Source organism: Balaenoptera musculus, chromosome X (genome assembly GCF_009873245.2).
Source record: "Balaenoptera musculus isolate JJ_BM4_2016_0621 chromosome X, mBalMus1.pri.v3, whole genome shotgun sequence".
In the NCBI taxonomy this organism is placed as follows: Eukaryota; Metazoa; Chordata; class Mammalia; order Artiodactyla; family Balaenopteridae; genus Balaenoptera; species Balaenoptera musculus.
In genome coordinates this window covers 36,428,142-36,441,181 of record NC_045806.1, presented here as the reverse complement: position 1 = coordinate 36,441,181, position 13,040 = coordinate 36,428,142, and the positions used below count along the sequence as shown (strand labels likewise).

General features: G+C 35.9%; 2 protein-coding genes across 13 annotated transcripts in view; one reads left to right on the top strand and one right to left on the bottom strand.

Annotated features, from left to right (window-relative positions):
- Positions 1-13,040, top strand: part of CASK (calcium/calmodulin dependent serine protein kinase) — a 398,598-nt gene that overhangs the window by 244,248 nt on the left and 141,310 nt on the right. The gene's annotated exons all lie outside the window — the stretch shown is intronic.
- On the bottom strand, positions 2,502-9,928 carry GPR34 (G protein-coupled receptor 34). Its single transcript, XM_036839514.1, has 3 exons — positions 9,848-9,928; positions 9,111-9,202; positions 2,502-4,869 (listed from the first exon to the last, which is right to left on the bottom strand). Exon 3 carries the CDS (start codon positions 4,776-4,778, stop codon positions 3,654-3,656), a length of 1,125 nt encoding a protein of 374 aa, XP_036695409.1. The 5' UTR covers positions 4,779-4,869; positions 9,111-9,202; positions 9,848-9,928; the 3' UTR covers positions 2,502-3,653.

Below are 13,040 nucleotides of genomic sequence, written 5' to 3'. Positions count from 1 at the left end.
GAAATTCAACTGCCATCAAACCCAGCTCTGCACAGAATACTTTTCCAAAACTAACAGCAAAACTCAGCATTTAGGTCTTACTCTCGCAACCAGGCAGTTAATTATGCCTTTGTTTGGTTTTGCATATGTGAGATGTTATTTAGAAACTTGTTCTCAAGATCTTTTGCAAGGTGAGGCTATGTATATACTTCTGAATTTCCCTTTTCTGTATGCTTCTAGAACTAAATCTTGGCTTGGGGGAGGTAGGGACAGTGTTTCCTACTTGTGTACACCAACGCTCAATAAGAAATAAAAGATTATATGTAATAAATAGCCTTAAATTTGGTAAGTTTAGCAAATTTTTCTAAAAATTTAGAAACATTCTCAGGATTCAGGTTACTCTAAGGTATGTTATTAGTGAAACTTCTGTCGGTAAAGAAAATCTGTTAGGAGCTTATGGATAGGTTGACTTTTAACAAAATTTATCTTATCACAAATATTATAGCAAGAATTGACTCAGTGTACTTTTTTACTTTTTTAACAATGCCATTGTGCAGGGCTTTATAGGGATCATCTCATTTAATATAAATAATGAGAAAGCTTCTAGAATTATGAGTGTATATGTGTTTCTTTTAATGTTCCATAAAACTACTACTAGTAATAATAATAATGTAATTTAACCATTCAAACTGTATGTTTACAATAGACACATGTAGGGATATAAAATGTTTACCAATAATGTAAAAAAGATTTTAATTTTGAGAACATGAGAGAAAATCAGTATTGTCATATTTTTAAATTATACAAACAGAAATACTGAATTTCAGTTTGGTATTTGTTAACAATTGTCAGAGCAGAGTAATTAATATAAAATTTATTACTTTTTTCTGAGCCTCTGATTTTTCTGCAAATTTCTATTTTTATTCTCAAATGTTTCTTGTTTTTTAAATATAATTCTGCTTTGACCTATTGTTTGTTCAACCATTTGTGTACACTTATTGAAATACAACTAACTGAACACTAACTGTATACAGTCCAAATCTCATTAAAATAAATTCAGCCCTAACGAAATTCTTCATACTCTTTAATATTGATTTCCCAGTCAGTGGCCTACCTGAAGTTTGAAGAAGTATCCTGACTATAAAAAAAAAAAATTCTCATACTCTGTGACAGAAACTTAAGAATGGATCCTTGCAGTTTGTCATAACAGGCTTTTACATATTAAGTCAACAGCATTCTGATTCTGTGTGTAATCAAAAAACTGTTATAAAGCAAAAACTAACACACCATTGTAAAACAATAATACTCCAATAAAGATGTTACCAAAAAAAGAACAATGCTGGCCAAACTTTTGAGAATGGTTGCCTTAATGACATCTCCTGATTACAATTGTATGACGTTTTCTGCAGCTATATCTAGATACATTGACTAGGAAAAAAACAAAATAACCTACTTTTTCAGTTCTGTTAAGCACCCCTTCCCTCCCTCCTTCCCTTCTCGTTCATCCATCCATTCATTCACTCGTTCATTCAGTTATTCAACAAATATGTATTGATCTTCTTCGTGCCAGGCAATGCAACTATGCTCTGGGTAGTCAGTGATGAATGAGGGCCCTTTTGAAACCCTCTTACACTGTTGGTGGGAATGTAAATTGGGGCAGCCACTATGGAAAACAGTATGGAGGTTCCTCAAAAAACTAAAAATAGAGTTGCCATATGATCCAGCAATCCCACTCCTGGGCATATATCCAGAGAAAACTATAATTCAAAAAGATACATGCACCCCTGTGTTCATAGCAGCACTATTCACAATAGCCAAGACATGGAAACAACCTAAATGTCCATCGACAGATGAATGGATAAAGAAGATGTGGTATACACACACACACAATGGAATACTACTCAGCCATAAAAAAAGAATAAAATAATGCCATTTGCAGCAACATGGATGGACCTAGATATTATCATACTAAGGGAAGTAAGTCAGAAACGGAAAGACAAATATATAATATCACTTGCATGTGGAATCTAAAATATGACACAAATGAATTTATCTACGATACAGAAACAGACTGACAGATATAGAGAACAGACTTGCAGTTGCCAAGGGGGTTGCCCTTGGGATGAGGGAGGGCTAGATTGGGAGTTTGGGATTAGCAGATACAAACTAGTATATATAGAATAGATAAACAACAAGGTCCTACTGTATAGCACAGGGAACTACATTCAATATCCTGTGAGAAACCATAATGGAAAAGAATATGAAAAAGAATATATATATATATATATATGTATATATGTATAACTGAATCACTTTGCTGTACAGCAGAAACTAACACAACATTGTAAATCAACTATACTTCAATAAGATAAATTAAAAAAATAAAGAATACGAATAAGGGCCCTTTCTCTTAGAGCTTACTCTCTAGTTATTTTTGAACACACGAAAATTTTAGAATTTGCTCCTTTTAATTCTAACCTACAGGTTTTCTTTATTGTTATGAAATATTTCAAACACTCAGATATATACCAAAAATTACATAACAAATACCCATGTATTACCACACAGGTATAACAGACATTATTAATATTTTGCCATGTTTGCTTCAAATCTCTCCAGATGTAACCATTAACCTTAAGTGGGTATATATGTTTGTGTATATTATGACGTATGTTTTATATTTTTATTGCATATGTATAGATGTGTAAAGAATACAGTATTGTTTTATGTGGTTTTGTATTTTACATAAGTGATTTCATAGGGTACATACCCTTTTGCAGTTTTTGTTTTTTATTCAACATTATTTTTGCCAATTCTGCACGTTGATGCATGCAGATGAAGTTTTTTTCTCCATTCCTTTGCCGATGCATACTCATACTTAGGTTGTTTACATTTGTTTAGTATTGTGAGCAGTCGGTCACTGAGCATCTTTACACATGTTTTCTTGTATACATGTTTGAGTGGTTCTGTAAGATGTATACCTAGTAGTGGACTTGCTGGATCATAGGGTGTACACATCTTCAATTTTGCTTTATCAAAGTGTATGGTCCAAGATGGCTGAATTGTTTATAAATCTGTTTTAAGTAAGGTGCAGTCTTAAGTACTGTCGCTAGGCTATTGAATTTTAGCTCGCCTATTGTACTAAGCAGTGATAGATAGTGGGTGATTTCATTTTTTATTAGAATTTTATTATTTCATCTGTTAATAGAGGTTTAGACATAAGTGAATACAGTGGCAAATTATACAAGCTTTTTAAATGACAATGAACATATATTTTCTGACATTTTAAGTTGGTCCTCAAATCAGTTAACTTTTAAGCACACTTTAAATTAGTATTAGGTACTTGATTTTGAATAGCTACTTTAGTGACTTGAGAAACTATAACATTTTCTTTAATTATTCTGTGGTTAAAACCATAAATTTCATTTAATTTTATAATCTATGTTAACAGTGTTAGCCTAAAAGATTTTATATACAGATTTAAAATCTAGTGATGAGTGTAAGCTTGCACTTAAAATATTTTATAATTAAGCAAATGAAATATCACAAATAAGCAAAGGACTTTGGGAGGATCTAAGCTTTGTAAATGCTAGAGCTTTGTTTCATAATTTTTTGTTCTTCAAGGAATTAGGCTGTATTTTATCATTCTTTTTAATATGTTTACCGTAAGTGCTTTAAGAAGTAGACTGAATTTTAGCTGCAGCAAATGTATCATGCAGGGAGTATCCTGGTTTAAATTCTGAAGTGCTTTCACTCCTGCTCGCTTCCCCTTGAAATCGTCTGGAAAGAAGTTGGCACATTATTTTGCGAATGTTACTGGACATCAGGAAATACATGACTGGATCTAAACAGCTATTAAAAGATGAGAAAACCAGCATGATCTCATTGGTTTTGTGAACGATTTCCTTCCAATCGCAAGACGACATATTTAGCTGTGAAGAAATATAGACAAATCGGAAGCCATGATAGGGAACAAAACATACAGTAAAAATGATAAGCACAATAAAGGAATTCCGGGCTGTAGTGGCATATTTGCCAGAATTAGGAAATTTTGACCTCCTTTTAGAAATCCTCAATAGATTCTTGCCAATCTTAATATATGAAAGGATTATTAGTAGGAAAATTAGCCAGAACATTACCACAAGAATGTAGTTAAAAATTGCTTCTCCTTTTGCATTATGCTTATCTCTATAATGGAAACACATTGTGGAATTATGACCTCCTTTCTTAAGGGTTAAAATAATCATAGTTAAAAATCCAGCAAGAGCAATTATCCATACTATACAGCAAACATAAATACTCTGTTTGGTTGTTATCGCCTTCCGTTGTTGTATAGACCGATTAATTTTTATGTAGCGATCCAAACTGATGAATCCAAGCAAAATAATGCTAATGTACATGTTCATATAAAATAGTGTTCCCACAACCTTGCAAAGAATCACACCTAGTGTCCACCTGTTTTGGTTAATGTGATACATTATTCGGAAAGGGAGGCAGAAGATAAGTAAGAGGTCTGCAATGGCTACATTGAGTAGGTAAATCTGAATGGAATTTCTTTTGCGGTGGATACCCAGAAATACATAGAGGGCAATTATGTTTCCAACGAGGCCCACGATGAAAATAACAGAGTAGAATGTTGTTAATACACTAGAGAGTAATTTTTCATCCATGGAACAGGCAGTAAAATTTGATGCTCCTGAGAAGTTGTGTGGCCATTGGACGCTGTGATTAGTTATAAAGTGCACTCCCTGGGAGGAGCAAGGCCAGCTGCTGACTGAAGTTGTCGTCATTGTTACCATCTGACTTCTCGTTGTCTTCTGTAGAGATCAAAAAGTGAAGGTGCTAAATGACATGTTCCTTGACTGTAACTTTTATGTCTTCAGATTTCTCCTACAACAGAATGCCAAACATTGAGTGAGTCACTTGTTATTTTAATAACAATTACTTTAGCTCAAAGCACAAATAGTAAATGATTTATTTTCAGACATTGTGAGAAGCTTTCCTTTTATCTTACTTTGGACCATTTGGATATCTACACAATATATGTAGCAGCATTATGGTATCACAAAACAAGCAGCACATATAGTAGAATCTTGTGGAATGTCCTGATCTAACCTTTTCTATGCTATGATAAATGTTCAAGGTTTGTTTCATTTATTATATTAAAATAAATATCTGAACTATGGAATCATCTTTTCTTAGGGAAGTTTTTATGGGAATAGAGATGGAGGTGAAATGACAGCTCATATTTTTCGAAGATGAGTGTCAGTTTCCCTAAAGGTAGTTACAGACATGAGTGAGCTGGGCCCACTGCTGGCCCCTGTCCAGCTTCCTGCCTTGACTCTTTCCCTCATAGGTGGCATTCATTCATTTTGACACGTGTTGCCACATGGTATGTGACAGATAAACTGTGGCAGTCTCTCATTCCATGGTGGGAATTGGGGAAATGGTCCTAAATTTCTTCCTTTTCAACCTAACACCAAGTTGAGGGTATTAAAATCACTTGCCTACGGGGGCATGCAATTACCGTAACAGACCAATAGAGCACAGCACTTGCCTCATTAGGCAGGCTCGTAACACTGCACAGGAGAGCAAAGTAGCCAAACAAAACCAAGTCAGGTGGTGACAGCCGCCAGTTAGGCACCTTGGAGAGTCTCCTTGACCTAGAAGCATAGAACATAGAGTGATAATGTAGATGGGAAAGAGGATGTGTAATCCAAGATTTTGGAAGGAAGTAACTGCAGCTGAAATATTCCGTGGGCTAGGTCATGTGAAACTGTTTGTAAAATAGTGTGTGAATTCCACTTGTTTGTGGCAGCAGAGAATGTTAGCAGTGCTATTTGTTACTGGCTGTTTGCTGGGCATTGGCTGCTGTGAAGAGCTCAGTCTGAGAGGCCATCATAAAGAGAAGATGTGAGGAGAGGATTCCAGGGGGTCTTGTCACATTCCTTTCTTAGAGTGACTTCCCTATTTCTTTACAGAAGCTTCTTAGCAGGTGTCATAAAGACATTCAGGACAAGGTTATCAAAATCAGACCTAACTAACTCTGTGACCTTCGGCCAACAACTTAATCTTTTCTAAGCCTTAGTTTTTTTGTTTGTAGAAATGGAAAAATGCATTCTATAAACAACAAAACTGGAACATAACAAGTGTTATGTTTACATAACACCTGGAACATAACAAGTGTTATGTTTACCCTGGAACATAACAAGTGTTCAATGACAGGTAGCTTTAAAAAAAATAAAACACCTTTTGATTAATTTTGTTTTAGTGAATATCTCACACTTGGCTAAGTACTGCTTGGAAAACGAAGGTGAAAATGACAGAGACCCTGCTCTCGGTAAATATTTTTTCAGGAGTGTGCATTTAAACTTTGAATGCTGTACAGTGGATTTGAATTACCATAATTAATTTTCTGATTTGACATTATACACAGAGAAAAGCATTTGGAAGAACTTAGCCTTTCTTAAAACTACCTATAATTTGATCAAGAAGAAACCATTTTAGTAGAGTGTGAAATTCTTGTTTAAAATTTTGTCAAGGGGGGAATTTGAATCCTTGGTAGAGGAACTGACTGGTGAAGAGGAAGTTATGTAATCCCTGGTAAGAGCCTGTCGCCAGAGCTGAGGACAACGGAGGGAGGGAGGCAAGAGGACTGAGCCTAGTCTGTCGTGTGTCTCAACTGCACGGAGACAGATTTCACAAAGCTTATAGAAACTTGCACGCATGTTTCTGGTGATCTGAAATTCTAAAAAGGAAAGGGCAATCCAGGAAGAATGGCAGGCTGCCAAAAATGGAGCTGATAATGCAATGTAGATTACCAGGAAGAGGAGAAGGGCCCCTGTAGAGGGACCTGTGTTGCGTGGTCACATAGGGAACTGGCTGAGGCTCAGGTAGAAACATCTCATAGCCATTGATGAAAGTGAGCTGAGGCATGACAGGTGACACGATTTTGAGAGCTCAGACAGCTGAAATGACTTTAAAGGTCATAGAGTTTTTGTTTTGTTTTTCTTCTCCATTGCTATATTTTAAACTCCATTAGGGTTAGGAAACAAGTCTGTTTTGTTTGCCTCTGTGTACCAACTGTTTAGCACAATAAATGCTGTTGAATGAAAAAGGGAATTTAGTAGAAAAGTATGTAAAGTCCTACATGTGGATATTAAAATAAACTATTCAAGTACAGGAAGGGCTTTAGCTACATGAACAGAAACACAATTGTGATTGACTGCAGTTGCTGTGCCTGCAGTGTGACGTGGCTGCAGCAAAAACTAACCTGTCTTTGGTTGACTTCATACCTATGGAGTGTCTTAAACGAAGATTGTCACTACTAATCGGTACTGTCCTAAGCTGGTAGGGTTCCACCTGGAATACAGTGTTTCATCCTCAGCAGCACACTTAAAAAAGGCCACAGAGCCGGGGGGGGGGGGGAAGAGCCCAAATCATGTCAGAGGAGCAAGTGGAAGGAAACAGGCACCTGGAGATGTGAACACTTTCAAGGCCATGGAGAAAAGGATTTCACCTCCTGATGTATGTCTTCCGAAAGCAGAAGAAGGACCAGTGAGTAAAAATGCAGAGACAGATGTTGCCTGCTTTTAAGGAAATGCTTTTTTAGAATGAAACAATCTATTTGGGGAGGCAATAAGGTTTTACCACGGAAGATTTTTTTGAGACTGCCACAGTTGGATACTTTGTAGAAGAGACTCTCAGTGGCTCTCAATCCTGGCTGCATATTAGAATCCTCTTGAGGGCTTTGTAAAGATACCAATGCCTGGCTCCATCCCCAGATCTTCTGATTTAATTGGTCTGGAATGGGCTCCAGGCAATGGTTTCCTTTAAAAGCTCCTCAGGGGATTCTAATGTGCAGTCAGAATTGAACCCTTGAGCTAGATGACTGAACCAGTAACTAATATTTATTTAGCATTTGCGGTGTACCAGACAGTGTGTTAAGCACATTTATATTATTTCATTTACATAATCCTTATAATAACTTTGTGAGGTAGGTATTAATGAAAGATAAAGATGTTATGATCGTTACCCATGACCACACAGCTCTTAAATGTCTGTACCCAAGTTGAGACTCAGATCCGTCTAGCTTTTAGAGCCCATGATCCTTTTCACCAAACCTCACTCCTCCTAATCACATATGATCAGCATTTTCTTTATTAATGATGAGTTCTGTCAGCGGCATTTTGACATGATTCTTTTAGCATTATCCACATTAGCGATTTTAAGAAAAGATTGTCATCTAGCTTTACCTCTCTGGAAAAGGTACTAACCTTTTTATTTGCTATGTCCATTATAGTAAGTAAGTAAGTCCAGAGTTTACAGAATCACAAATCATTCATCAGAATGTTCAGCATATCCCCCAGAGCATATCTTTTCAAACTTATTTCTAGGCCTGATTGTCATAATCAAGATGTTTCTAGAAAGCCATTAGCGCAAAGCACGTAGCCTGAAACCATTTGCCTCAGCTCTAATCTGCAAATAAAATAAATAAATAATAGTTGTACAGGATCACCAATAAACCTTTCTGGTTTTGCTTTATTTTCAAGCTCAAAGAGAACAATGTATTTGTTTAAACAGTAGTAGTAGCTGTCATTTAGAACCCTGTATTGAATGGCTAGTGTTCAGTCATTTATTAACAAATTAACAGATTAGATTCTGTTTGGAACTTAATGGCTGATTTCGGCCTCCTTTACAATGTGTCAATCACTCGCTGTTCCTAAGGCCATTTACTGATGTTTTAAAAACCACTTACTTGATTTGTTACGAATGGCCAGTGAAGATAAGAAACAAACCACTGCATTCACATAGGGACCAGTTTCCCAGGGGACATTAGTTGTGACTGGTGTGAAGTGGTCACAGTGGTTTTCTGATAGTAGATGGTTAATGGTTTTTAATGTTGTTACTTGACAAATCCTGAAGTTCCGCAACCCTGTATTAGTGCTGCATTGTACCCACCAGCACCACCCTCCCCTTGCCTGTAATTTTTCAACTGGCTCCTACAGGAGCTTCTGTATTAGAGGGCAGGACCCGACAGATTCCACTGTGGCCTCCAATGAGCAAAAGCTTTTTAAATGCAGTTTGGGTATGTTTGTGAAAACATCACATTGCTATGTTAAAATACATACCTAGTTGGCAGTGGTAGCAGCCGTTTACATTTGTAGTTTGACTTGATAATCACTGAATCATTCAGGCCATGCTTTAAAAATTGCACTAATTTCTGCATACAAAGTAAAAATTGAAAGCATGTTACTTTGGAAAGAATATTATTAGTAGTACATTAGCTTTTGTTTTCAATTTAACTGTGACTAAAACATTTTTTAATTTTAGGTGAATTCACTAAAGTGTATTTTGCTTTTTCTTTTCTCTAATATTCACCATATTAACTTCTGAAACGCGAAACTTAAAATTTAACAGATTTGGTAAATTACCATAAAATAGAAATCATATAATAAAGAAAATACTATTATTGAAAATAGGGAGTCAGCATAACTTAATAAAGTTAATATGTTACAGATCACTTATAATACACTGGAAATAAAATTTGTTGCATATGAAAATAACTTTTAATTGATTCAAGTAGATCTGCAAGTCTTTGTGGCAGTATCCAAAATACAGTATAAACAATGTGATAATATTGATAGTATGAGCGTAAATATCTCATGTCCTAAAGTACTTCAAGTAACTAAGAAGACAGCCTCATTTTAAGTCAAGTCACGGCAGAGGTATCATTCAGTTTACTCAGGTTTCTAGAAGCAAAGTGTTGCTAGTCACCATGAAGCAGGTTTCATTTATATTACTCAGATAATCAGAATGTAACTTAAAAAACGGATCATTTATGCAGTTGAAATCAAGGCATACTCACAGTTCAGGCTCTCTTGAAGTAAAAGGAGCTGAACCCCAAGATTCCCTAGACACAGAGATTCGTCTTGGTGTGTCAGCTGGGTTCCTCCATCCGGTTGTGGTGCAATTGGTTGGGGTTGTCTTTTTATTTTTTATATTTGCATGTGGTGGTAGGTGTGTTTTTTCTCTTTTCTTTCTTTTTTCAATATGACAACCCTTAGACTCCTTGTGAAAATATTTTTAAAACCCTACCACTATGCAACAACTTTATCTTTAAGCTTAATCAACACTTAACTTTAAGAAAATATTTATATCTTTTCTATGAATACCTTCCACTTTGACAATTGTGAAAAGTTTTCCCTCCTCCCCCCCGCATAAAGTTTATAAATTCTAAGCAGAAATATGCATTTTTTTGTTTTTCCTAACTAATGATACATAATATGCTATATGTACTTTTAAAGCACAAGCATTTAATTTCTCTTTCTTTCTGGATTCATTTTAGAAACTAACAGTCACATAAAATGGCATTCCTGTGTCAACAAAAAATTGGTATTTTCCATTGGCACTTGCCATCTACCCCTACAAGGATTAAATCATGTGCTGCTGCAGCTGCTGACTTTGAACACGCCCTGAAAGGAGTTCAGGTGGCGAGCAGAAATGAGGCACTCTGTGCTCTGGGAAAAACTGGCAGAACAGGTCTTCAGATAGTTAGATATTTTCAGGAGCTGATTTTATGAGCCCAATTCTTGCCTCTCCTCATATCTAGAGAAGCAGTAAAATCCTTCATGGTGACGTCTGCTCCTCGTGACTAGCAGTAACCTGCACGAGACTAGCAGAAACCTTCTGTAAAAAATATGTGCTTGATTGCACGTATTCCCCCTTCACCAAAATCACGTATATACTGATCTTCCCCCCTGTCTCTTCGGAGCAGTTTCTCAGAGCTATCTGGGATGCTGTCTCCCAGGCTGCAGTCCTCATTTTGCCCCAAATAAAACTTAACTCGCAACTCTCACGCTGTGCATTTTTTTTTAAGTCGACACATGTATTGCATTATAGTAACATGAGTAATGAATTATTTTATTATTTAATTTTTAAAAGGTTTATTTGATCTGTGTGTTATTTTAGTATGTTTTCATGTATTCCCTTAAGACCTTGGATTTATTTTCTAAAACAATCTTATAATTTTAGGATTAGATGAAATTTGTGATAGTATTCTCTCCTTTTTAGCACCATGATGAACTCTCCCAAGTAAATTAAAATATCTCCTATATTTTAAAGAAAATAATGAAGTAATTCTGCAGGGGTTTTTTTTGGTCCTAGTCCAATATTTAACCACTACCTGTCCATCTGTGTAACTGTTGGCCCTGCAGTTTAATGTCATTTCTTCTTTTATGTTGTCATCTGAAATGAAGAAAAGTCAGTTATTATCCTCCCCATAATTGTTACCCTGTAGCTTTGTTTACTTTACACTAAATAATATTTAACTCATTGGGCTTTATCTAACATTCTAATTATTTCTGGGTACATACACTCTTCTAAACATCATATTCTCCAGAGCTTTTACTTTGTTATAAATATGACACATGGGACAGAATATTTTTAAATTGCCAGAATAAAAATATTTTGTAGCTCTTACTTCACTCTAGAACTTCTGAGAAGGAAGATGATTACTGTATTGGTCTAGGAGGAATTTGTGTGTGTGTGTGTGTCTGTGTGTGTGTTTGTGTGTTGTTAAAAAAACACATAACATTAAATTAACTATCTTAACTATTTTAAAATGTACAGTTCAGTAGTGTTAAATATATTTATATTGTGCAAGTATACTTATATTGTTATATTTATACTTTATAAAGTATATTTATATTGTTCAGTAGTGTTAAATATACTTATTGTTGTGTTTATATATAGAAATTTTTCATCTTGCCAAACTGAAACTCTGTGTCCACTAAACATTAGCCCCCTCTCCCTCTTCCCCTACCCTTGGCAACTACCTTTCTACTTTCTATGATTTTTGACTACTCTAGGTAATTCATTTGAGTCAGATCGTACAGTATTTGTCCTTTTATGAAGGGCTTATTTCGTTTAGCATAATATCCCTGAGGTTCACCCATGTTGTACCATGTGACAGGATTTCCTGCTTTTTCAAGCTACATAATATTCCATTGTATGTATATACCATATTTTCTTTATCCATTCATCTGTCAGTGGGCATTTGGGTTGCTTCCACCTCTTGACTATCGTGAATAATGCTGCAATAAACATGGGTGTGCAAATATCTTTTCGGGATCCTGGCCGGATTTATTTAAATGACTAAATAGTGTTTATCTATTATATGTTCTATTTCATAAAATCTAATATAAAATTTTTATCATGCTAGCTATTTTTCCACACCTAAGCCATCCCTTTTCAAAACACTGATTCTGTTTTAATCTTCAGTTCCCTGATGACCCTACTGTGACCAGATTTGAATGTAAGCTTTTCTTAGTTCTTCCTTTATATGAGCTTTTTCCTGTTCATTCTGAACTTTCTGCTTTTTGTTTTGGTGTTCTCAGCTTATTCCCATACATCCTCTTCTGCTCACCCTTCCCCTTCCTCGAACTCTGTTGATATCTTAGCTTTTTATTTATATAAAAGATAGAAGTAGAAAAGAAGAAATAAACAGATATGCTTGTTTGATGCCATCCATTTATGATATTACCGGCCTCTCCTTATCTAGATCCCAACCCTTGTTAAATTCAGCTCACCACCCACTCCAGGCCTGAACCTCACCAGCTAAAATGAGGACTGCTGGGTACAAACACAGAATAGTGCTGATTGGTCTCGCTTCAAACTCATGACTACAAACCTCGAGTGGGCCCCTATGCTGCCAACAGTCCTGCTATATTTCCTTAGTCTGGCGGTTCTCAAAGCATGGCTCCTAGACCAGTAGCATCAACATCACTCAGGACCTTGTTAGAGATGCACATCCTTAAGCTCATCCCAGACCTTATGAGTCAGAAACTCTGGGGATGTAGGCCAGCAGATCTGTGTGATTATGATACTAAAGTTTGCCAACCACTGTCTTAGTTCATTTTCATGTTCTTTGAAAACCCGTTTCACACCTTCACTCTTCTGCCAACGACCCCCTCTCCTTCCTCACTCCCACCTGCTGATCACTTTTTATTTCAAGTAAATGGAAAATAGAAGTGCTCAGAAGAGAACTTCCTCATCTTCTT

Coding starts and splice junctions, on each gene's coding strand:
- GPR34 (XM_036839514.1), bottom strand. CDS start 4,778: ATGGTAACAATGACGACAACTTCAGTCAGCAGCTGGCCTTGCTCCTCC.